The 26,710-nt window shown below is 44.7% G+C and overlaps 1 protein-coding gene across 1 annotated transcript in view; it reads right to left on the bottom strand.

Annotated features, from left to right (window-relative positions):
- The window catches only part of LOC135523017 (uncharacterized), a 34,948-nt gene that overhangs the window by 1,854 nt on the left and 6,384 nt on the right, over positions 1–26,710 (bottom strand). The window contains exons 9-20 of the mRNA XM_064949745.1: positions 24,657–24,788; positions 24,377–24,451; positions 22,953–23,803; positions 20,559–20,738; positions 16,954–16,982; positions 3,797–3,981; positions 3,582–3,656; positions 3,263–3,453; positions 2,874–3,091; positions 2,349–2,710; positions 1,964–2,175; positions 1,482–1,699 (exon numbers count right to left, since the gene is read on the bottom strand). Coding sequence (XP_064805817.1) covers positions 1,482–1,699; positions 1,964–2,175; positions 2,349–2,710; positions 2,874–3,091; positions 3,263–3,453; positions 3,582–3,656; positions 3,797–3,981; positions 16,954–16,982; positions 20,559–20,738; positions 22,953–23,803; positions 24,377–24,451; positions 24,657–24,788 — 2,728 coding nt within the window. The remainder of the gene's footprint in view (positions 1–1,481; positions 1,700–1,963; positions 2,176–2,348; positions 2,711–2,873; positions 3,092–3,262; positions 3,454–3,581; positions 3,657–3,796; positions 3,982–16,953; positions 16,983–20,558; positions 20,739–22,952; positions 23,804–24,376; positions 24,452–24,656; positions 24,789–26,710) is intronic.

Raw genomic sequence — 26,710 nt, forward strand, 5'->3', positions numbered from 1 at the left:
CAATGCAAATAGTCTGGGTAGCCAATTGATTAGATGTTCAGGAGTCTTATGGCTTGGGGATAGAAGCTGTTTAGAAGCCTCTTGGACCTACACTTGGCGCTCCGGTACTGCCTGCTTTGACAATTTTTAGGGCCTTCATCTGACACCGCCTGGTACAGAGGTCGTGAATGGCAGGAAGCTTGGCCCCAGTGATGTACTGGGCTGTACGCACTACCCTCTATAGTGGGTTGCGGTCGGAGGCTGAGCAGCTGCCATACCAGGCAGTGATGCAACCCATCAGGATGCTCTCGATGGTGCAGCTGTAAAACCTTTTGAGGATCTGAGGACCCATGCCAAATCTTTTCAGTCTCCTGAGGGGGAATAGGTTTTGTCGTGCCCTCTTCACGACTGTCTTGGTATGCATGGATCATGTTCATTTGTTGGGGATATGGACACCAAGGAGCTTGAAGCTCTCAACCTGCTCCACTATAGCCCCGTCGATGAGAATGGGGGCGTGCTTGGCAATTATTTTCCTATAGTCCACAATCATCTTGTTTGTCTTGATCATGTTGAGGGAGAGGTTGTTGTCCTGGCACCACATGGCCAGGTCTCTGACCTACTCCCTATAGGCTGTCTCGTTGTTCTCGGTGATCAGGCCTGCTGTGTCATCGGCAAACTTCATGATGGTGTTGGAGTCGTGCCTGGCCATGCAGTCATGAGTGACCTGGGAGCACAGGAACACAGGAGGGGACTGAGCACGCATCCCTGAGGGGCCCCTGTGTTGAGGATCAGTGTTGCGGATTTGTTGTTACGTACACTTACCACCTGGGGGCGGTCCATCAGAAAGTCCTGGATCCAGTTGCAGAGGGAGGTGTTTAGTCCCAGGGTCCTTAGCTTAGTGGGCAATTAAGGTGTCGTCAAACTCCTGTGCTACACATGCTATTAAAATGTGTCTGTTATCCATCGACTGTGTCTGCATTGTGACCAAATTTCCTGGTCCCTTCATTTGTTCAAATTATTAAACAGCTTTTCTTCCAAAATAATATTAATTTATTCTAAGACACATTGTGACGTAATCGGTCAATGTCTGTCAATGATTTTAGAAGGCGGAATAATGATGATGATGATTTAAATGATTTCTCTGTCCAGATCTGTCTACAAATGTAAGAATTCCAAACACAATGTATGTCTGACTACCTCCGGAGGTGGGCAGGATGATCTGATCACAATCAGATCACAATGTGTCTTTTGATTGTCTACACCTGTGTAATAATTTGGGGACAATCAGAATGTGGACAAGATCAGGACAAAGGATGCAAGTTAGAACCAAGTATAAACAGGGCTAGAGAAAGATAAATGACAAATGCAGTATCATAGCTTCCGTTTCCATTGCATTGAGGTAGTTTTAGGAAGAAAAATACAATGGAAACAGAAATAGAGAATGACCAATAACTATACCGTCAAATATCAAACATTTACTGCACAGGAGAGCAAACTCTTACCCAACTCTTCCAGTGGAGTATTCAGCATCCTTTGCAGGCAGACACACTCGCATGATGGAACTACTGAATGTGAGTGGGTGTTGAAGCTTGATCAAGGCAATGTCGTGGTTGAAGGATAAACCGTCTGTGTTACTGTACCCAGGGTGAGGATGGAGAGAGGCCACTTCAAGAGGTGGAGACTGAAGGAGGTTTTCCACATTGTTGTCACCAACGTATGCCTGTTATGAAGTGAATAATAATGTGTGTGAATTTCAGTCAGTTACTGCATTTAACTACTGGGTGGAAATAGTAGTTTCTTCAACTATGAGCACCCATAAGCATGTTTATTGTCTCTCCACTCCTTCCACAATCTTTGTCATCATCTCAGATGTAGGGCCAGGAGTTTTTCTATGATAAGCCTATAATTCTCGACCAGAGTTAATCAGATAAAACTCCAGGCCCAAGTCATTATCTAATCACTGCCATAATCATTATTGCACTACCATAACTTCACTCTTCTTGATGACTTGGTTGTTATGTTGATGCACCAGGCCATGAGCAGCAGTCAGGATCCACCTGTCCCCGATGACCATCCCTCCTGATCGGCCTCCTTCCACACTGAGAAGCATCTGCCAGGGAAATGTTCCTTTTGGAGCTACATCTCCTCCCAGAATCCTTTGGTGTATTTCTATGGACACCATGGGTCTTCCACAGACTGGTGGATCAGGAAAAGAACAAAATTTCATTTCTTCTCTCAGCAGTGGTTCAGATTCCACATTGGGTCCATTATTACTGTAGAGAAGCATACAGCCAAAGCACATGCACATGCACAAAACAACAAAACACACAAACACATCCATAATAGTTCTATTTTAGAATGTTTCTCACTTGTTTTTTGCTCTTCCTCCTCTATGGTCTTCTTGATCCAGTCTACGTAGTTAGCCACACGGGTGTAAACCCCATATTGTCCAGGCTTTCCACAGTCAATCCCCCAGCTAACGATCCCTGCTGCCCAGAAATAATCACCCTCCTTCAGGATGTACGCTCCTCCACTGTCTCCCGTACAGGAGTCTTTGCCTCCCTCAGATTTCCCAGCACAGATCATGTTGTCTGTTAGACTGAGATTTCTTTCATTTTTCACATTCTCAATAGATTTTCTACAGATTGTCTGGTTCACCACAGGTAGAGGAACATACATGAGGTTATTGGTAGCCATATCAAGCTCTTTGTTGCCAAATCCTGAAATTAAGCTGAAGCAGAGAGAAAGAGAGAAGAACGGAATAGACATAAGTTGTTGTGCGACTCAACAATTTTAACAATCAATACAAAAATCTGCAAATATGCACAAATTGAGTAAAAGATTACATGCAGATATTTGCAGCTGACTGTTTTAGACATAAAACCTACGCTTACCCATTCCGCCCAGTCGGATATTTAGCGTCCTTTGCTGGCAGACACAGTGGCATGATATGAGCATTGAATGTGATTGGATGTTTGAGATGGATCAGGGCGATGTCATGGTCGTAGTTTACATCACCTATATTGTTGTATTCAGGGTGAATATGGAGAGAGGCGACCTCAAGAGGTGGAGACTGGATGAGCTTTTCCACATCGTTGTGTCCAACATATACCTTTGAACAGGGTAAATTAGTCACACTTAAGATGTACACTTAATCAGCAGTCAGACAGTCCATTTGTCCATTTGTCCATTGTATCATATCACATATCTAGCACAGAGACAGATGAGTCAAGTCAGAAAGGTAACCAACCCATGTTTCTATTCATTAACACACACAACTCACCCTAGGAAATTCCCTGGGATATAGATCCAGGACATGTGCTGCAGTCATGATCCAGCGGTCGCCGACCACTATCCCTCCTCCTCTACCATTACCTGTCAACAACACCTGCCAGGGGAAGGATCCAGCTGGAGCTGCATTTCCCCCCAAAATCCTTCCAAATCCTGAAAGTTTCACTGTAGGACAACCACACACTATGGACAGACAGAGACCCCTACTGGTCATCCAGAGACAGACTGACTGTAGATACACACAGGGAGAGAAAACATACAATACACAGTACACACACAAACACACACTCAAGGGGGAAACTGTGAGTTACCTGGGATACATTGAGGAATCAGTGAGCTGTTCAGGCGGTCTTTCCATTTTCCGTCTGATGAGCATGTGAAGTTTCCTGGTAAACATGCGTGACAGAGATGTCATTACACAATACATGCATTAGGCAGTGAATAGTTGTAGTTGTTTAATTTACAAAAGGTTTTGTAGGTTAAAAACAGATAAGATAAAACAATATAAGGATGATTTTAGTATCACCGTCATGTCCTTCAGGAAGACTGTAGAACTGCGCATTGCATTGGTACTGAATGACTGAGAGGTGCTGGTTCTGAGAGCCAGATATGAACGTCACCCTTCCATTCGGCAACGGTTCAGGTTCCCCACAGCCAATCACTGCAGAAGAGACTGGAACCCAAAACTCACACACAGACACACCCAGCAGCCTGGACACACAGTATATGGGGAAGGGGAGATTTGAGACTAAGTGTGTCTGATCATAAAATAATCATGTTGAGACATACCATACAAAAAGTGATTAGTCATGATCTTATAATTCATACTTAATATGGGTATAAATCACTGTAACTGAATACCTGTTTAGTAATTTACATTTACATTTAAGTCATTTAGCAGACGCTCTTATTACGACAGCTTGAATCCAAGCAGGGGAGACATGGAAAATTAGCCAGAAACAGCAATAGAAACAAATAGAAACAACAACAGTAGGCTCACCAGAGTGTTGAATAGACCCAGTCCATGACTGTGATTGGACAGGAGAGACTATGGTGAATGAACCTGCTGTGTAAGACCTGAAAACCTCACTCTGTATATCACAGCCTCTCAGCCTTCCAGTTACTGTAGCTGACTGTTTGTTTTAGTGGGGAGTTTGACTAAAGAGTCTAAAAGTCATGTTAAAAAAACGTCTCTGTTTGACTTGGCCCAGAAAGATATCAACAAACTAAGTAGATTGACAGAGTGGCGGAAACAAGATTAAAGACAACAGAAACGTGCAGATGAGATGAGAAAAATGAACAATCAAATGTATCTATAGAGCAGCAGTTGTCACAAAGTGTCATATCTTCAATTTAAGCCTACTAGAAAGTGTGTGTCCTCAGGCCTGGAGGTGCAAAAGTCATTCCGCTACTTAAGAATAGTAAAGCCCCATTTACTGGCTCAAATAGCCGAACAATCAGCCTGTTGCCAAGTTAGTAAACTTTTTGGATTTTTTGTTGTTGTTGACCAGATACAATGCTATTTTACAGTAATCAAATTGACAGACATTCAGCGCGCATATAGGGAAGGACATTCAACGAGCACAGCACTCCAAGATGGCATAGCAGTGCAGACGTGGTTTGTCGTCCTCTCCCTTACTTTTTGTATTTTTTGTATTTTTTGTTTGTATATAATTCAATTTATTTTAAGTCTCTTTTCTATTTTTAAATTAAATATACCTTCCGGTAACCCTGCTCACTCAATGTGACACGGATCCGCTATTTTTTTTAGACCTTATAGCCAGAACCATCATAAGAAGCTAGTCATCAGAAGCTAACCAGCTAATTAGCTACTAGCTATTTAGTCATTGTTAGCGACTGCTAGCGGCCTTTACTTTCTGCTCAGGCACCAACTGTTTTTATGAGCCTGGATAATACCTACCAGCCTCTGACTGTTTTTCTCAACTACAACACCTGATTCCTGCAGTAAACCCTGGACCATTACTTCTGATCATCACAGCTAGCTAGCTGCCACCGAGTGACCCAGCCCCGAAGCTAGCCCTGAGCCAGGCCCACCTCCCGGACTACTCTGTGATCACCCGGTTACCCAGCCGATGCCTCCCGGACACGGCTAGAAGCCACTACTCCACCGGATACTTGCCGTAAGCTCTGGACCTTTGAAGCGGATCATCGCTGCTAACTAGCTGCTACCGAATGGCTATAGTGGCTAACGCCCCTGCCCTGAAGCTAGCACCAGTTAGCCGCGAGCCAGGCGCATCTCCCGGCTAGCAAACAAAATTACTACAACTACAATACCTCTCTCGCCATATGGCCTGGACCCTTTGTCGACACGGCGCCCCGCCGTACCACCACGACTGGTCCGCAGACGTAATTCCGTCGTCTGTGGCCTCAACCGGCCATGGCCGGACGTCGGAGCAGACGCTTCTACTGACGCCGGCCTGCTAACTTTAAACGCTGTGTCTCCCGCATGCTAGTGTAGTAACGACTATCCCGCAGCTTCCCTGTTCCATCTATTGCTGTTCACTGGACTCTATGATCACTTGGCTACATAGCTGATGCCTCCTGGACTGGTGATTTATCACGGTACTCCATAAAAAAATCTAAATAAACTATCTGTCGGCCCTAGACCCTCTCTGCCCATTCATCGCCATATTTCCTGTTGTTGTTGTCTTAGCTGATTAGCTGTTGTTGTCTTACCCGTTGTTGTCTTAGCTAGCTCTCCCAATCAACACCTGTGATTGCTCTATGCCTCGCTTTATGTCTCTCAAATGCAAATATGCCTTGTATACGGTTGTTTAGGATAGTTATCTTTGTTTTAGTTTACAGTGGAGCCCCTAGTCCCACTCTACATGCCTCAGATTCCTCCTTTGTTCCACCCCCAACACATTACCTCACCCAGTATAACCAGCACGTCCAGAGATGCAACCTTATCATCACTCAGTGCCTGGGCTTACCTCCACTGTACCCGCACCATACCATACCCCTGTCTGCATATTATGACCTGAATCTATTCTACCATGCCCAGAAATCTGCTCCTTTTATTCTCTGTCCCCAACGCACTAGACAACCAGTTTTGATAGCCTTAAGCCATACCCTCATCCTACTCCTCCTCTGTTCCTCAGGTGATGTAGAGGTTAATGCAGGCCCTGCATGTCCCCAGGCACTCTCATTTGTTGACTTCTGTAATCGAAAAAGCCTTGGATACATGCATGTTAACATCAGAAGCCTCCTCCTTTTTTACTCACTGCTTTAGCACACTCAGCCAACCCTGATGTCCTTGCCGTGTCTGAATCCTGGCTTAGGAAGGCCACCAAAAATTTGGAGATTTCCATACCCAATTACAACATTTTCCGTCAAGATAGAACTGCCAAAGGGGGAGGAGTTGCAATCTACTGCAGAGATAGCTTGCAAAGTTCTGTCATACTTTCCAGGTCTATGCCCAAACAGTTTGAGCTTCTAATTTTAAAAATGAATCTCTCCAGAAATAAGTCTCTCACTGTTGCCGCCTGTTATAGACCCCCCTCAGCTCCCAGCTGTGCCCTGGACACCATATGGGAATTGATTGCCCCTCATCTATCTTCAAAGTTCGTTCTGTTAGGTGACCTAAACTGGGATATGCTTAACACCCCAGCAGTCCTACAATCTAAGCTAGATGCCCTCAATCTCACACAAATCATAAAGGAACCCACCAGGTACAACCCTAAATCTGTAAATATTGGCACCCGTCATAGATATTATCCTGACCAACTTGCCCTGCAAATACACCTCTGCTGTTTTCAACCAGGATCTCAGCAATCACTGCCTCATTGCCTGCATCCGCTATGGGTCCACGGTCAAATGACCACCCCTCATCACTGTCAAAGGCTCCCTAAATCACTTCTGTGAGCAGGCCTTTCTAATCGACCTGGCACGAGTATCCTGAAAGGATTTTGACCTCATCCCATCAGTCGAGGATGGCTGGTCATTCTTTAAAAGTAATTTCCTCACCATCTTAAATAAGCATGCCACTTTAAAAAAAATTGAACTTAGAACAGATATAGCCTTTGGTTCACTCCAGACATGACTGCCCTTGACCAGCACAAAAGCATCCTGTGGCGGACTGCAATAGCATCAAATAGCCCCCGCGACATGCAACTGTTCAGGGAAGTCAGGAACCAATACACGCAGTCAGTCAGGAAATCAAAGGCTACACTGTAAAGTCCATGGAGAACAAGAGCACCTTCTCCCAGATGCCCACTGCACTGAGGCTAGGTAACATGGTCACCACCGATAAATCCATGATAATCGAACATTTCAATAAACATTTTTCTACGGCTGGCCATGCTTTCCTCCTGGCTAGCAACTTACATTGGCTTAATGCATTCGCGTTCGCGTCTCCTTGTGGAGTGCAATGAGAGAGAGACGGGTCGTTATTGCGTTGGACTAGTTAACTGTAAGGTTGCAAGATTGGATCCCCCGAGCTGACAAGGTGAAAATCTGTCGTTCTGCCCCTTAACAAGGCAGTTAACCCACTGTTCCTAGGCCGTCATTGAAAATAAGAATGTGTTCTTGTGACTTGCCTAGACTTGCCTAGTTAAATAAATATTAAATAAGTTATGAAAACTTGAAATCGGCCCTAATTAATCGGACATTCCGATTAATCGGTCGACCTCTCGTCCTGAGCGCTCTGGAACAGGTTTTCATCAAGGATCTCTCTGTACTTTGCGCCATTAATCTTTTCCTTGATCCTGACTAGGCTCCCAGTCTCTGCTGCTGAAAAACATCCCTACAGCATGATGCTTCTTGCTCCATCATGTTTCACCGTAGGGATGATGCCAGGTTTCCTCCAGACGTGACACTTGGCATTCAGGCCAAAAAGTTAAATCTTGGTTTCAACAGACTAGAGAATCTTGTTTCTCATGGTCTGCGAGTCTTTAGGTGCCTTTTGGTAAACTCCAAGCGGGCTGTATAAGTATAAAGGCCTGATTGGTGGAGTGCGGCCAGCTCTAGGAAGAGTCTTGGTGGTTCCAAACTTCTTCCATTTTTGAATGATGGAGACCACTGTGTTCTTGGGGACCGTCAATGCTGGTATATTATATAGACAGGTGTGTGCCTTTCCAAATAACTGTTCAAAACGTATTTTCTCAGTCTGAACTAGTTTTTTTCTGTGTTCCCAGTTGTCTTGAACTCAATGAAGTCTAAGATTTCCCAGTTCCGAGTTTCCAGTTGTTTTGAACGCAGCAGAAGTCATGCTGATTGACAGTGTGGGCAATGTATTCAACCTTTTCCGGCCCATAATGTTGAATGTTTATCCTTTTATACTTGGAAAGGAGACCTTTAAAACCTCTTAGCGCAAGGATCACGCTATCGGAGTCAAAATCGACAACATCCGGTGAAGCTGGAGTGTGCCGAATTCAAATGACAAAATTGTAATATTAAACATTCATGAACATACATCATTTAAAAGCTAACTTCTTGTTAATCCAACCGCATTGTGTTGCTAACATTTACAATATCAAATTTCAATTTACTAAAGAAAAAATGACTGCGTTTTTGTCTTTTGAGTTTCTACTCATGAAATCTATGCAGCCTACTCAATCACTTTTTGTAGCTACTGTTTACAGGCCTCCTGGGCCGTATACAGCGTTTCTCACTGAGTTCCCTCAATTCCTATCGGACCTTGTAGTCATGGCAGTTATTATTCACATTTTTGGTGACTTTAACGTTGACATGGAAAAGTCCACAGACCCACTCAAAAAGTATTTCGGAGCCATCATCGACTCAGTGGGTTTTGTCCAACATGTCTCTGGACCTACACACTGCCAGAGTCATACTCAGGACCTAGTTTTGTCCCATGGAATAAATATTGTGGATCTTAATGTTTTTCCTTATAATCCTGGACTTTTGGACCACCAATTTATTACGTTTGCAATCGCAACAAATAATCTGCTCAGACCACAACCAAGGATCATCAAAAGCTGTGCTATAAATTCTCAGACAACCCAAAGATTCCTAGATGCCCTTCCAGACTTTCTCCACCTACCCAAGGACGTCGGAGTACAAAAATTGGTTAACCACCCGAGGAACTAAATTTAACCTTGTGTAATACACTAGATGCAGTTGCACCACTAAAAACAAAAAACATTTGTCATAAGAAACTAGCTCCCAGGTATACAGAAAATACTGGAGCCTTGAAGCAAGCTTCCAAAAAATTGAAACGGAATGGCGCTCCACCAAACTGGAAGTCTTCCGACTAGCTTGGAAAGACTGTACAGTGCAACATCGAAGAGCCCTCACACTTCTCGAACATCCTATTTTTCCAACTTAATTAGGAGAATAAGAAAAATCCTACATTTATTTTTTATACTGTCGCAAAGCTAATTAACAAGCATTCCCCAAGAGAGGATGGCTTTTACTTCAGCAGTGATAAATTCATGAACTTCTTTGACGAAAAGATTGTGATCATTAGAAAGCAAATTACGGACTCCTCTTTAAATATGCGTCTTTCTCCAAAGCTCAGTTGTCCCGAGTCTGCACAACACTGCCAGGACCTAGGATCAAGGGAGACACTCAAGTTTTTAAAATCCTATATCTCGTGACACATTCATGAAAATAGTAATGGCCTCTAAACCTTCAAGCTGCGTACTGGACCCTATTCCAACTAAACTACTGAAAGAGTTGCTTCCTGTGCTTGGCCCTCCTATGTTTAACATAATAAACGGCTCCCTATCCACCAGGTGTGTATCAAACTCACTAACAATGGCAGTAATAAAGCCTCTCTTGAAAAAGCCAAACCTTGACACAGAAAATAAAAAACTATCGGCCTATATCGAATCTCCCATTCCTCTCCAAAATTTGGGAAAAAGCTGTTGTGCAGCAACTCACTGTCTTCCTGAAGACAAACAACATATATGAAATGCTTCTGTCTGGTTATAGACCCCATCATAGCACTGCACTCATGAAGGTGGTAAATTACTTTTTAATGGCGTCAGACCAAGGCTCTGCATCTGTCCTCGTGCTTCTAGACCTTAGTGCTGCTTTTGACACCATCGATCACCACATTCTTTTGGAGAGATCGGAAACCTAAATTGGTCTACACGGACAAGTTCTGGCCTGGTTTAGATCTTATCTATCGGAAAGATATCAGTTTGTCTCTGTGGATGGTTTGTCCTCTGACAAATCAACTGTACATTTCGGTGTTCCTCAAGGTTCCGTTTTAGGACCACTATTGTTTTCGCTATATATTTTACCTCTTATTGATGTCATTCGGAAACACAATGTTAACTTTCACTGCATTGCAGACAATACACAGCTGTCCATTTCGATGAAACACGGTGAAGCCCCAAAATTGTCCTCCTTGGAAGCCTGTGTTTCAGGCATAAGGAAGTGGATGGCGGCAAATCTTTTTGTTTAAACTCAGACAAAACAGAGATGCTAGTTCTAGGTCCCAAGAAACAATTCATCTTGATGGTTGTAAAGTCGTCTCAAATAAAACTGTGAAGGACCTTGGCGTTACTCTGGACCCTGATCTCTATTTTGACGAACATATCAAGACTATTTCAAGGACAGCTTTTTTCCATCTTCGTATCATTGCAAAAATCAGAAACTTTCTGTCCAAAAATTATGCAGAAAAGTTAACCCATGCTTTTGTCAATTCCAGATTAGACTGCTCTACTGCTAAACACGGCTGCTAGAATCTTGACTAGAACCAAAAAATGTGATTATATTACTCCAGTCCTAGTCTCTCTACACTGGCTTCCTGATAAGCTTAGGGCTGATTTCAAGGTTTACTGCTAACTTACAAAGCATTACATGGACTTGCTCCTACCTATCTCTCCAATTTGGTCCTGCCATACATTCCCCAGTCATGCATGTAAACATTAGAAGCCTCCTCCCTAAGTTTGTTCTATTCACTGCTTTAGCACACTCTGCCAACCCGGATGTTCTAGCTGTGTCTGAATCCTGGTTTAGGAAGACTACCAAAAATTCTGAAATTTTAATTCCAAACTACAACCTTTTCAGACAAGATAGAACTGCCAAAGGGGGTGGTGTTGCAATCTACTGCAAAGATAGCCTGCAGAGTTCTGTCCTACTATCCAGGTCTGTACCCAAACAATTTGAACTTCTACTTTTAAAAATCCACCTCTCTAAAAACAAGTCTCTCACCGTTGCAGTCTGCTATAGACCACCCTCTGCCCCCAGTTGTGCTCTGGACACCATATGTGAACTGATTGCCCCCCATCTATCTTCAGAGCTCGTGCTGCTAGGCGACCTAAACTGGAACATGCTTAACACCCCAGCCATCCTACAATCTAAACTTGATGCCCTCAATCAAACAAATTATCAATGAACCTACCAGGTACCTCCCCAAAGCCTTAAACACGGGCACCCTCATAGATATCATCCTAACCAACTTGTCCTCTAAATACACCTCTGCTGTCTTCAACCAAGATCTCAGCGATCACTGCCTCATTGCCTGCATCCGTAATGGGTCAGCAGTCAAACGACCCCCACTCATCACTGTAAAACGCTCCCTGAAACACTTCAGCTAGCAGGCCTTTCTAATCGACCTGGCCCGGGGTATCCTGGAAGGATATTGATCTCATCCCGTCAGTAGAGGATGCCTGGATATTTTTTTAAAATGCCTTCCTAACCATCTTAAATAAACATGCCCCATTCAAGAAATTTAGAACCAGGAACAGATATAGCCCTTGTTTCTCCCCAGACCTGACTGCCCTTAACCAACCCAAAAACATCCTATGGCGTTCTGCATTAGCATCGAACAGCCCTGTGATATGCAGCTGTTCAGGGAAGCTTGAAACCATTATACACAGGCAGTTAGAAAAGGCAAGGCTAGCTTTTTCAAGCAGAAATTTGCTTCCTGCAACACTAACTCAAAAGGTTCTGGGACACTGTAAAGTAAATGGAGAATAAGAACACCTCCTCCCAGCTGCCCACTTCACTGAAGATAGGAAACACTGTCACCACTGATAAATCCACCATAATTGAGAATTTCAATAAGCATTTTTCTACGGCTGGCCATGCTTTCCACCTGGCTACTCCTACCCAGGTCAACAGCACTGCACCCCCCACAGCAACTCGCCCAAGCCTTCCCCATTTCTCCTTCTCCCAAATCCGTTCAGCTGATGTTCTGAAAGAGCTGGAAAATCTGGACCCCTACAAATCAGCCGGGCTAGACAATCTGGACCCTATCTTTCTAAAATTATCTGCCGAAATTGTTGCCACCCCTATTACTAGCCTGTTTAACCTCTCTTTCGTATCGTCTGAGATCCCCAAAGATTGGAAAGCAGCTGCGGTCATCCCCCTCTTCAAAGGGGGGGGGGGGCACTCTTGACCCAAACTGCTACAGATCTATATCTATCCTACCATGCCTTTCTAAGGTCTCCGAAAGCCAAGTCAACAAACAGATTACCGGCCATTTCGAATCTCACCATACCTTCTCTGCTATGCAATCTGGTTTCAGAGCTGGTCATGGGTGCACCTCAGCCACACTCAAGGTCCTAAACGATATCTTAACCGCCATTGATAAGAAACATTACTGTGCAGCCGTGTTCATTGATCTGGCCAAGGCTTTCGACTCTGTCAATCACCACATCCTCATCGGCAGACTCGACAGCCTTGGTTTCTCAAATGATTGCCTCGCCTGGTTCACCAACTACTTCTCTGATAGAGTTCAGTGTGTCAAATCGGAGGGTCTGCTGTCCGGACCTCTGGCAGTCTCTATGGGGGTGCCACAGGGTTCAATTCTTGGACCGACTCTCTTCTCTGTATACATCAATGAGGTCGCTCTTGCTGCTGGTGAGTCTCTGATCCACCTCTACGCAGATGACACCATTCTGTATACTTCTGGCCCTTCTTTGGACACTGTGTTAATAACCCTCCAGGCATGCTTCAATGCCATACAACTCTCCTTCCGTGGCCTCCAATTGCTCTTAAATACAAGTAAAACTAAATGCATGCTCTTCAACCGATCGCTACCCGCACCTACCCGCCTGTCCAACATCACTACTCTGGACGGCTCTGATTTAGAATACATGGACAACTACAAATACTTAGGTGTCTGGTTAGACTGTAAACTCTCCTTCCAGACCCATATCAAATATCTCCAATCCAAAGTTAAATCTAGAATTGGCTTCCTATTTCGCAACAAAGTATCCTTCACTCATGCTGCCAAACATACCCTTGTAAAACTGACCATCCTACCAATCCTCGACTTTGGCGATGTCATTTACAAAATAGCCTCCAATACCCTACTCAACAAATTGGATGCAGTCTATCACAGTGCAATCCGTTTTGTCACCAAAGCCCCATATACTACCCACCATTGCGACCTGTACGCTCTCGTTGGCTGGCCCTCGCTTCATACTCGTCGCCAAACCCACTGGCTCCATGTCATCTACAAGACCCTGCTAGGTAAAGTCCCCCCTTATCTCAGCTCGCTGGTCACCATAGCATCTCCCACCTGTAGCACACGCTCCAGCAGGTATATCTCTCTAGTCACCCCCAAAACCAATTATTTCTTTGGCCGCCTCTCCTTCCAGTTCTCTGCTGCCAATGACTGGAACAAATTACAAAAAGCACTGAAACTGGAAACACTTATCTCCCTCACTAGTTTTAAGCACCAACTGTCAGAGCAGCTCACAGATTACTGCACCTGTACATAGCCCACCTATATTTTAGCCCAAACAACTACCTCTTTCCCTACTGTATTTAATTAATTTTTTTATTTTGCTCCTTTGCACCCCATTATTTTTATTTCTACTTTGCACATTCTTCCATTGCAAATTTACCATTCCAGTGTTTTACTTGCTATATTGTATTTACTTTGCAACCATGGCCTTTTTTTGCCTTTACCTCCCTTATCTCACCTCATTTGCTCACATCGTATATAGACTTGTTTATACTGTATTATTGACTGTATGTAACTCTGTATGTAACTCTGTGTCGTTGTGTGTGTCGAACTGCTTTGATTTATCTTGGCCAGGTCACAATTGTAAATGAGAACTTGTTCTCAACTTGCCTCCCTGGTTAAATAATGGTGAAATAAAAAATAAAAGAAATAAAAAATACATACCTACACATATGCTACAGTCACAAGACTTAGGCCTCCTTATTGTCCCTAGAATTTCTAAGCAAACAGCTGGGGTCAGGTCTTTCTCCTATTGAGCTCCATTTTTATGGAATGGTCTGCCTATTCATGTGAGAGATGCAGACTCAGTCTCAACCTTTAAGTCTTTATTGAAAACAGATCTCTTCAGTAGGTCATATGATTGAGTGTAGTCTGGCCCAGAGGTGTGAAGGTGAACGGAAAGGCACTGGAGCAACGAGTTGCCCTTGCTGTCTCTGCCTGGCCGGTTCCCGTCTCTCCACCGGGATTCTCTGCCTCTAACCCTATTATGGGGGCTGAGTCACTGACTTACTGGTGCTCTTCCATCCTGTCCCTAGGAGGGGTGCGTCACTTGAGTGGGTTGAGTCACTGATGTGATCTTCTTGTCCGGGTTGGCACCCCCCTCGGGTTCATGCCGTGGGGGAGATCTTCGTGGGCTATACTCAGCCTTGTCTCATGGTAGTTAGTTGGTGGTTGAAGATATCCCTCTAGTGGTGTGGGGGCCGTGCTTTGACAAAGTGTGTGGGGTTATACCCTGCCTGGTTGGCCTTGTCCGGGGGTATCGTTAGACAGGGCCATAGTGTCTCCCGACCCCTCCTGTCTCAGCCTCCAGTAATTATGCTGCAATAGTTTATGTCAGGGGGCTAGGGTGAGTCTGTTATGTCTGGACTATTTCTCCTGTCTTATCCAGTGTCCTGTGTGAATTTAAGTATGTAATGCTCTTTAAGTATGTAATGCTCTCTATAATTCTCTCTCGCTCCCTCTCCCCTCCTGGAGAACCTGAGCCCTGGGACCACGCCACAGGACTACCTGGCCTGATGACTCCTTGCTGTCCCCAGTCCACCTTGTCGTGCTGCTGCTCCAGTTTCAACCTGTTGCTCAATCTACAAACACTGTGATTATTATTATTTGACCCTGCTGGTCATCTATGAACATCTTGGCCATGTTCTGTTATAATCTCAACCCGGCACAGCCAGAAGAGGACTGGCCACCCCTCAGAGCCTGGTTCCTCTCTAGATTTCGTCCCAGGTTCCTGCCTTTCCAGGGAGTTTTTCCTAGCCACTGTGCTTCTACATCTGCATTGCTTGCTGTTTGGTGTTTTAGGCTGGGTTTCTGTATAGCACTTGTGATATCGGCTGATGTAAAAAGGGCTTTATAAATACATTTGATTGATTGACTGATTCTTTCCAAACCACTCATTGTTGAAATTGCAATTTTCAACTTATTGTGTAATGTTTATGTCCAATGGCCGATGATACATTTTATCTGTAATTTATCTTCATATGACAAGGATTGAAAAGGATTTGCCAGTAATTAGTCGACATGATTCATGATGATGACTGCTTGTCTAGCTTGCTCCCTATGATTTTGAAAGTATGATGTTGACATCATCAGTCCAATCAAAGCTATGGTAGATATGACTTGATTTGATGCCATTTTATCTTTGGCCAATGACCTTGAGCCTTCTTGGCTGTGCACTTCTAATGTACAGTAATTCTATGGCAGCACCCAAGGGGCTTGAAATTTCAAGCCCTCCACGTAGATTTTTCGGTTACGTAGTTCCTCATGAGCGACACAACACTGAGTCAATCACAGGGGCGAACTAGAGAACATTACCGACCCCTCATATTTTCTGCTGTCTGCCCCACCACCACAGAAAGCTGTGGCTGAGCCAGGCTGAAACACCTGCATTTTGGAGCTGCCTTACTCAAGAAAGCAAAAAAGAGACCATGTTTGTATGCAGCTTTATTAACGCAATTACTCTTATTTTTACATTGTTTAGAAACTGATATGTTTCACGTCTTAATACCAAAACAATAAAATAGATGGCGCCAGAGCAAAGGTAGACGTTTTACGCACCCCAACCAATTGTGTTTTTTTGTTAGTTTATCTGTGTTGTTTGTAACATGTTTTTTACTCTTTTTGTACATAATGTTGCTGTTACCATCTCTTATGATCGAAAATAACTTCTAGACATCAGGACTGCGATTACTGTTGGGGAATAATCAGAATTAGTTGGGTAACATAGATAGGATGTTTTATTTTCATGATATGCTTATGAGTTATTTCTCATAAGAATGTATTCTGTTGTACTATAGTGGTGGCCATTGGCAGTTATCTGTTCTCTGTCAGGACTAAGTTGCTTGGGCCGCAGAGAGGGGAGAGGTCAAGGTGTCATCATGTGAAAACATATCTTTTGCTCCACTGTGTCTGTGTGCCAGTCACTCCCTACGTTTCCCATCGGGGAGATGGCAGTGTCTGGAATCATTCTATGCTCCCTCTCTGTTGCCTCTATCTTAACCTGTTGCCTCTATCTTAACCTCTCCGTGAGCTTGTCCAGGATTGGTTGTATTTAGAATTGGTTGTATCTAAATGACAATTTGATATATATCATAAGGTGGGGGTAATGTCTTGGTACCATTTTGTACCAAGGACGAAATAAGAGGTTTGTTTAGGAGACCAAACTGAACGATAATTTATAGCCAACTCTGTCTGGCTAGGGGATACTCCTCCCTGAAGTAAACTCTTTCTTTGTGTAAGTTTCTTCTGCCGTAAGAAAACAAGAAAACGCTCACCCAGAGGCGGCACTCCTAGTAGCCGGGGACTTTAATGCAGAGAAACTTAAATTGGTTTTACCAAGTTTCTATCAGCATGTTAAATGTGCAACCCGAGGGAAAATAACTCAAGACCACCTATATTCCACACACAGAGATGCATACAAAGCTCTCCCTCACCATTTGGCAAATCTGACCATTTTCCCATCCTCCTGATTCCTGCTTACAAGCTAAAATTTAAACAAGAAGCACCATTGACTAGGTCAATAAAAAAGTTGTCAGATGATGCAGATGCTAAGCTACAGGACTGCTTTGCTAGCACAGACTGGAATATGTTCCGGGATTCCTCCAATGGCATTGAGGAGTACACCACATCTGTCATTAGCTTCATCAATAAGTGCATCGATGATGTCGTCCCCACAATGACCGTACGTACATACCCCAACCAGAAGCCATGGGTTATAGGAAGCATCCGCACTGAGATAAAGGCTAGAGCTGCCACTTTCAAGGAGCGGGAATATAACCCGGAAGCTTATAAGTAATCCCGCTATGCCCTCAGACAAACCATCAAACAGGCAAAGCGTCAATACAGGGTGTAGATCGAGTCGTACTACACTGGCCCTGACGCTTGTTGGATGTGGCAGGGCCTGCAAACCATTACAGACTATAAAGGCAAGAACAGACGAGAGCTGCCCTGTGACACGAGCCTACCAGAAGAGCTAAACTACTTCTATGCTCGCTTTGAGGCAAATAACACTGAAACATGCATGAAAGCACCAGCTATACCGGAAGACTGTGTGATCACGCTCTATGCAACCGATGTGAGTAAGACCTTTAGACAGGTCAACATTCACAAGGCCGCAGGGCCAAACGGATTACCAGGACGTGTAATATGAGCATGCGCTGGCCAACTAGAAAGTGTCTCCACTGACATTTTCAACCTCTCCCTGTCTGAGTCTGTAATGCCAACATGTTAAAAGCAGACCACCACCGTGCCTGTTCCCAAGAACACTAAGCTAACCTGCCTAAATGACTACCAACCTGTAGCACTCACGTCTGTAGCCATGAAGTGCTTTGAAATGCTGGTCATGGCTCACATCAACACCATCATCCCAGAAACCCGAGACCCACTCCAATTTGCATACCGCCCCAACAGATCCACACATGATGCAGTCTCTATTGCACTCCATACTGCCCTTTCCCACCTGGACAAAAGGAACACCTATGTGAGAATGCTATTCATTGACTGCAGCAGAGCGTTCAACACCAAAGTGCCCTCAAAGCTCATCAATAAGCTAAGGACCCTGGGACTAAACACCCCCCTCTGCAACTGGATCCTGGACATCCTGACGGGCCGCCCCCAGGTGGTAAGGGTAGGTAACAACACATCCGCCATGCTGATCCTCAACACAGGGGGCCCCTCAGGGGTGCGTGCTCAGCCCCCTCCTGAACTCCCTGTTCACTCAGGACTGCATGGCCAGGCACGACTCCAACACCATCATAAAATTTGCAGATGACACAACAGTGGTAGGCCTGATCACCGACAACAACGAGACAGCCTATAGGGAGGAGGTCAGAGACCTGGCCGTGTGGTGCCAGGACAACAACCTCTCCCTCAATGTGATCAAGACAATGGAGATGATTGTGGACTACAGGAAAAAGAGGACAGAGAACACCCCCATTCTCATTGATGGGGCTGCAGTGGAGCATGTTGAGGGCTTCAAGTTCCTTGGTGTCCACGTTACCAACAAACTAACATGGTCCAAGCACATCATGACATCATCCCTCGAGTGGTGTGGGGGCTGTGCTTTGGCAAAGTGGGTGGGGTTAAATCCTTCCTGTTTGGCCCTGTCTGGGGGTGTCCTCGGGTGGGGCCACAGTGTCTCCTGACCCCTCCTGTCTCAGCCTCCAGTATTTATGCTGCAGTAGTTTATGTGTCAGGGGGCTAGGTGTCACGCCCTGGTCTTAGTATTCTGTGTTCTCTTTATTATTTTGGTTAGGCCAGGGTGTGACATGGGTGATGTATGTGGTTTGTTTTGTCTAGGGGTTTTGTAGTTAATGGGATAGTGTTTAGTTAAGTATTCTAGGTAAGTCTATGGTTGCCTGGAGTGGTCCTCAATCAGAGGCAGGTGGTTATTGTTGTCTCTGATTGGGAACCATATTTAGGCAGCCATATTCTTTAGGTCTCTGTGGGTGATTGTTCCTGTCTCTGTGTTTATTTGCACCAGATAGGGCTGTTTCGGGTTTTCACGTTTATTGTTTTTGTATACTGTTTGTATTTTTCATCTTTATTAAAGATGTTTACAAATAACCACGCTGCATTTTGGTCCTCCTCTCCTTAGACGAAAGAAAACCGTAACAGAATCACCCACTACAACAGGATCAAGCGGCGTGGTGACACGCAATGGCAGCAGGAGCAGCGAAATACAGATTTCTGGACATGGGAGGAAATATTGGACGGTAAAGGACCCTGGGCACAGAATATCGCCGTCCCAATGAAGAGCTGGAGGCGGCGAAGGCAGAGAGGCGTTGGTATGAGGAGGCAGCACGGCGACGCGGATGGAAGCCCGAGAGTCAGCCCCCAAAAATTCTTGGGGGGTGGCACACAGGGAGTATGGCGAAGCCAGGTAGGAGACCTGCTCCAACTTCCTGTGCTTACCGGGGGGCTAGAGAGACTGGGCAGGCACCGTGTTATGCTGTGGAGCGCACGGTGTCTCCAGTGCGGGTGTATAGCCCGGTGCGGTACATACCAGTTCCTCGTATCGGCCGGGCTAGAGTGGGCATCGAGCCAAGTGTCATGAAGCCGGCTCTACGCATCTGGTCTCCAGTGCGTCTCCTTGGCCGGCTCACATGGCACCAGCCTTGCGCATGGTGTCCCCGGTTGGCCTACATAGCCCAGTGCAGGCTATTCCACCTCGCCGCACTGGCAGGGCGACCGGGAGCATTCAGCCAGGTAAGGTTTGGCAGGCTCGGTGCTCAAGAGCTCCAGTGCACTTGCACGGTCCAGTCTATCCAGTACCACCAGTGCCGACACCACGCATCAGGCCTATAGTGCGTCCTGCCCGTCTGGCGCTGCCAGAGTTTCCACCCCTCATTCCAGAGGCGCAAGAGCTCCTCTGTCCAGCGCAGCCGGAGTCTCCTGCCTGTCTGGCTCTGCCAGAGTTTCCGCCCCTCAGTCCAGAGGCGCCAGAGCCCCTCAGTCCAGAGGCGCCAGAGCTCCTCTGTCCAGCGCTGTCGGAGCCCGTCTGTCATGAGCCGCCAGAGTCTCCCGTCTGTCATGAGCCGCCAGAGTCTCCCGTCTGTCATGAGCCGCCAGAGTCTCCCGTCTGTCATGAGCCACCAGAGTCTCCCGTCAGCTGGGATCCGCCAGAGCCGCCAGTCAGCCAGGATCCGCCAGAGCCGCCATTCAGCCAGGATCCGCCATTCAGCCAGGATCCGCCAGTCAGCCAGGATCTGCAAGAGCCGCCAGTCAGCCAGGATCTGCCAGAACCGCTATTCAGCCAGGATCTGTCAGAGCCGTCAACCTGCCTGAGCTTCCTCTCAGTCCTGAGCTTCCGCTCAGTCCTGAGCTTCCTCTCAGTCCTGAGCTACCCCTCAGTCCTGAGCTATCTCAGTCCTGAGCTGACCCTCAGTCCGGAGCTGCCCCTCAGTCCAGTGGGGCCCTCTGTTAGGGTTCTTAGGGCAAGGTCGGCGGCGAGGGTCGCCACTCTAAGGACGCTAAGAAAGCGGACTAAGTCTATGTTGGAGTGGGGTCCACGTCCCGCGCCAGAGCCGCCACCGTGGACAGACGCCCGCGCAGACCCTCCCTAATGGGTTTAGGTGTGCGGCTGGGAGTCCGCACCTTTGGGGGGGGGGTGCTGTCACGCCCTGGTCTTAGTATTGTGTGTTCTCTTTATTATTTTGGTTAGGCCAGGGTGTGACATGGGTGATTCATGTGGTTTGTTTTATCTAGGGGTTTTGTAGTTAACAGGATAGTGTTTAGTTAAGTATTCTAGGTAAGTCTATGGTTGCCTGGAGTGGTCCTCAATCAGAGGCAGGTGGTTATCGTTGTCTCTGATTGGGAACCATATTTAGGCAGGCATATTCTTTAGGTCTCTTGTGGGTGATTGTTCCTGTCTCTGTGTTTGTTTGCACCAGATAGGGCTGTTTAGGGTTTTCACATTTATTGTTTTTGTATACTGTTTGTATTTTTCATCTTTATTAAAGATGTTTACAAATAACCACGCTGCATTTTGGTCCTCCTCTCCTTCGACGGAAGAAAACCATAACACTAGGGTCAGTTTGTTATATCTGGAGTACTTCTCCTGTCCTATTAGGTGTCCTGTGTGAATTTAAGTGTGCTCTCTCTAATTCTCTCTTTCTCTCTCTCGGAGGACCTGAGCCCTCGGACCATGCCTCAGGACTACCTGACATGATGACTCCTCGCTGTCCCCAGTCCACCTGGCCGTGCTGCTGCTCCAGTTTCAACTGTTCTGCCTTGTTATTATTGGACCATGCTGGTCATTTATGAACATTTAAACATCTTGGCCATGTTCTGTTATGATCTCCACCCGGCACAGCCAGAAGAGGACTGGCCACCACACATAGCCTGGTTCCTCTCTAGGTTTCTTCCTAGGTTTTGGCCTTTCTAGGGAGTTTTTCCTAGCCACCGTGCTTCTACACCTGCATTGCTTGCTGTTTGGGGTTTTAGGCTTGGTTTCTGTCCAGCACTTTGAGATATCAGCTGATGTACGAAGGGCTATATAAATACATTTGATTTGATGACAGTCGTGAAGTGGGCACGACAAAACCAATTCCCCTTCAGGAGACTGAAAAGATTTGGCATGGGTCCTCAGATCCTCATAAGGTTCTACAGCTGCACCATCGAGAGCATCCTGACTGGTTGCATCACCGCTTGGTATGGTAACTGCTCTGCCTCCTCTGCAAGGCACTACAGAGGGTAGTGCGAACGTCCCAGTACATCACTGGGGCCATGCTTCCTGCCATCCGGGACCTCTATACCAGGCGGTGTCAGAGGAAGGCCCTAAAAATTGTCAAAAACTCCAGCCACCCTAGTCGTTCTCTCTGCTATCACACAGCAAGCGGTACCGGAGCGCCAAGTCTAGGTCCAAGAGGCTTCTAAACAGCTTCTACCCCCAAGCCATAAGACTCCTGAACATGAACCCAGACTATTTGCATTGCCCCCCCTCCCCTCTCCACACCACTGCCACTCTCTGATGTCATCTATGCATAGTCACTTTAATTAACTCTACCTACATGTACATATTACCTCAACTAACCGTTGCCCCCACACAATGACTCTGTACCGGCACCCCCCTGTATACAGTATATTATGATTTTTTTACTGCTGCTCTTTAATTACTTGTTACTTGTATCTCTTATTCTTATCCATATTTTTTGAAACTGCACTGTTGGGTCGGGGCTCGTAAGTAAGTATTTCACTGTAAGGTCTACGCCTGTTTTATTTGGTGCATGTGATAATACAATTTGATTTGATTTGAAAACAGGCTACAATAAAACAGCTAGACAGGAAGGGCTCAAAACAGCCCTGAGTGATGGGTCGCCACTGCAAATACAAATATAGAAACCGAGCCTAAAACTACAGAGAGCGAGCAATGCAGACGTAGAGGCACAGTAGAAATGGGGGAGGAGGAGGAGTGAAACTAGGGTATCAACATTTAATTGAGAGTTTGATTGAAGACAAACATTCAGACGAGTTTTATGAATCATATTTTTATTTGGGTTTGTCAATCAGGGTTACATTGTGAAGCATTATTCACAACAACGAATAAAAGGCACAGCAATATGTTTGGTGATTTTGCCACAGAGTAGATATTTTACTCAGACATGACAGGATGGTATTGCCTGTATACTGAAGTTACATTTAACACTGAACTAAAAGAACACAAGTAATTTATAGAACCAGACTGGTTTTATAAAAAGTAAAAGTACTGGAAATAATTAGCATACAATTATGATTATGGAGGTTCAGTGTTGACTAGTATGTTTTACTCTTCTTAGTCTTCTTTACTGTTTTTACCCTGCTCTTCTCTCTCTATTGTCATCTTGATCCAGTCTAAGTAATTCTCCACTTTGGTGTAGTAACCCTTTTTAGATTCCTTTCCCAGTTCACAAAGGGAACCCCAGGACACAATGCCTCTCAGATGATATGGCCCTCTGTTGTCCTTGTTCCCTGATCCCAGCTTAGGGAGAAATAATGGACCCCCACTATCCCCCTTGCAGCTATCTAACCCATCACCCCCTGCACAGAACATGTTCTCAGTGAAAACCATTGGCTTGTTATTAATAGACAACAAAGGTGTTTCCTCACAATTCATTTGGGGGTATCTTCCCACAGATGCGTAAAGCAAGAATCTGCTTTTAGACAACATTTTGTTATTATCTTTATTCTCTGTCCCACCCCACCCTGAAACAGTGCCGTGCTGAAACTCTTTGAATCCTCCATCAGCCTCAGGCAGGCATATGGGGAGGACATTGGGCCCTAACTTCACCCTGGAAGACATTCTGATGAGAGCTATATCGTTGTCGTAGTTAGTGCGTTCATTACCAGGTATGCCCTTTATGTAGTCAGGGTGAATGATAATATTCTCTGTTACCATGACAACCACATCAGGATCAGTTTCTTGTGCTTTTTTCCCATCTATCAGCCCCCCGAAAAATGTAAGCGTGCTTTCTTCATAGCCATCCACTACATGAGCTGCTGTGATGGCCCACCGGTCATTGATCAGGGATGCTCCTCCTCTTTGGGGCTGTTTAGTGAGAAGCTGCCAGGGTATCTCTCCCATGTTCGCCGGTTTGCCCCCCAAAATTCTTCCAAAGCTGGAAATATCTGTTTCTGTCTTCCCACACACTAGAAGATAGACAATCCAGAACAGTACACTGGATCATTAATAGTGTAACAGCAGTTATACTGTACTGTCATCCACCCAGTGTTAGGGAAGCTACTGTGAAAATATAGTTTACCAAGCTACGAATTACTTCTCACTGGAAGAAGGTAAGCTACACTAAAGTTACCTTTAGTTTACTTAACTAAAGTTACTTTGAAAAGTAATTCACTACATAAAAACAACTTAGTGGAAAATGATCCTAAGTAAATGTGAAATGTCATAAACTACAAATTGCAAGAAAAGCTTACTCTGGAGTCATGTTAACAGAATGTGTAATTAAGCCCAAGTTTCTAGTGAGAATTAGGCAGGTCTAAAAATGTTTTTTTTTACTAAACAAGTAGTGTGTATTTCCAGTAGTTAGCTACACAGCTACATGGTAAAAATAAGTAATTAACTACTGTAAACACTATCAAGATTTGAATTTAGTTAAACTACCACCAAGCTACTGCAAAATGTAGTTAAAATACTTGTTGAACTACATATAGTTCATTACTCCACAACACTGCGTACACCTGATAAATGATAGTGAGGCATACCTTCGATGCACTTTGGTAACTTTTCTTGGCCCTTGACCGATGTCCACGTACCACTGGCATCACAGATGTACTTCTCTGAAGGAACAGAAGGGAGGTAAGAGGTAGGGTAGATAGTGATGGCACGTGGAGCGGACTCAGAAAGCATAGGGCAGGTATACTGAAGATACTGTATAGAAATGATCAGGGAAGGAGGGATGGAAGAAAGGAGGAGATTTACATAAAAAGTTAAAGAAAAAGATAACAGCTGCAGTTGTAGGTAAATAAGACTGTGTGGACTAACCGTCTCCCTCCAGTGTGTAGTATTTAGATTCACACTTGAACCGGACCTCATCATGAAACAGAGTGCTTGGATCCTTGTCCACCAGTTGAAGGGCCTCATCACTAGACGTGTCTGGTTCTCCACAATCCACAGCTAGAGTGAACCAGACATATAGAGCAAACCAACGTTTCTGACACAAACTCCAAAACAAATTGTTTTAACAGATAGAATAGCGTTATGAAAATGCAAAGGTCCTAGACCTCGTTTCCCAGAGCCTTCATAGCGTTAAGATCATTGTTAGAACCATCGTAAGATGAATCTGTAGTAGCTGATCTGTTTCGCAGAACTTTCATTAGTAACGTTGTTCTTAAAAACCATTGCACATCTGCAAGTGATCCAGAACACTGGTAGAGCAGCCAAAGTGCATCGTTAGATGTTTTTTGACCTTCCAAGTCAATTTATTCACAGAACATCTCTGCTACACATAGAATCAAGATGTTTAGGCTAGGTACTGTATGTATATATAGGTACAACATGACATGCATGCATTTATGTCAGATGGTTACTGTGTCTGCTATACACATATAGACGTACAGAAGAAGGGTAATTCGATCATTTTCGATCCAAATATTTTGTAAAGATAAGCATTATATTGTTAGATTATAGGAGTAACTCTGGTAGACCTGAAACAGTCTTCCTCACCTCGAGTTCAACTGTAGGAGCCAGTTGAAATCCCGGGGTGCACTGCCTTCAAATCATAGGCCTGCAGTAGCTAAAGCTTAATGATAGCCACACCATGCCAAACCACAAACGTTTCTAAACTTTATTAGGGTAATATCAAGCAATTGTTTATATGGAAACTGCAAGTAGAGGAGCGAATGTAAACCAAGGGGAAAATTGCACCACCCTCCCCTGTGCCACCCCCAAAAAACACATATTTTGGACCACCCCTCCCCCAAGTAAAATTTGACCTGTCCCTTAGCGAACGTGTAACTGTCTTAAAAAGTTGGCTCGTAAATAATGATGCAACTGGTACGATCATCGTAATGCTTACTTTACATCGCAACTGGGAAACGAGGCCCAGGGTATTATTACTCAAAGCAAGATCAGTAAAAATGTTCCTACATATTCTGAGTTCTTAAGGATGATCAACATGGATGCTATTTATTCATTCTTGAATTGTAGAGGTAAATGCTGTCCCTTGACTTTGTTATTTAAAAAAAGTCCTTATACTACGAAATATGTGTATGCATTTTAGAAACTACTGTGGGCTAACGAATTGGCTCGTCTTACTGGTGATGTAGAGGTGTAGTGACATGTTTTGGTGATTCAGAGATATCTATTATTTTTTAATGCTAAACTGAACAAAAGTATTTTCCTATATTGTATAGATAAATTAAACAAGGAAGGCAAGTAAAATATGTTTATTTTACTAGTGTAATGTGTGTTTTAGCTCCTTGAAAATCACTATACTAAAAATGCTGGGTTGTTTGGATGACCCAACTGCTGGGTTGCAAGCATTGGATCACTTAGTTTGATTGTTGTCATTCAAAAGAGCTAGGTTTGATTGTTAATGCTGGGTTATTGATGCTGGGTTATTGAGATATGATATGACTCAGTGGGTGGGTTAATCAAAGTGATCCGGCATGCTCGTGAATGAGGATTGTTGCAGCTGTGTAACAAGTTTAGCAGACAGACGTTGCTCAGTGGAATTACTTTTGACAGACAAATGGGGAAAACATTGTGGCTGACCAAAGACGGTGAGTAAAAAGCTAGCTAGCTAACATGACTTAATTATCGATTCAGGTTAAATAGACCTGGTTATCATAATTACGTATTATCTCAGTCATTGACAATGTTAGATAATCTTATTTAGAATGAGTCTAACGGGTTCGGTAGGTATTGCGGCTTTGAGGTCGCGGTTCGGTTTCTCTACGGCGGAATAATTCAATGACAACAGTTACCGTAGTAAATTATTGTTTATTTAAGGAAATGCAAAGTGTTAGTATTCCTGATTCCATATATGACCATGCGTCATATAATGCCTGACGAGAGCACCATTACGAATGTCAACA

Source organism: Oncorhynchus masou, chromosome 30, assembly GCF_036934945.1.
Source record: "Oncorhynchus masou masou isolate Uvic2021 chromosome 30, UVic_Omas_1.1, whole genome shotgun sequence".
Taxonomy (NCBI): domain Eukaryota; kingdom Metazoa; phylum Chordata; class Actinopteri; order Salmoniformes; family Salmonidae; genus Oncorhynchus; species Oncorhynchus masou.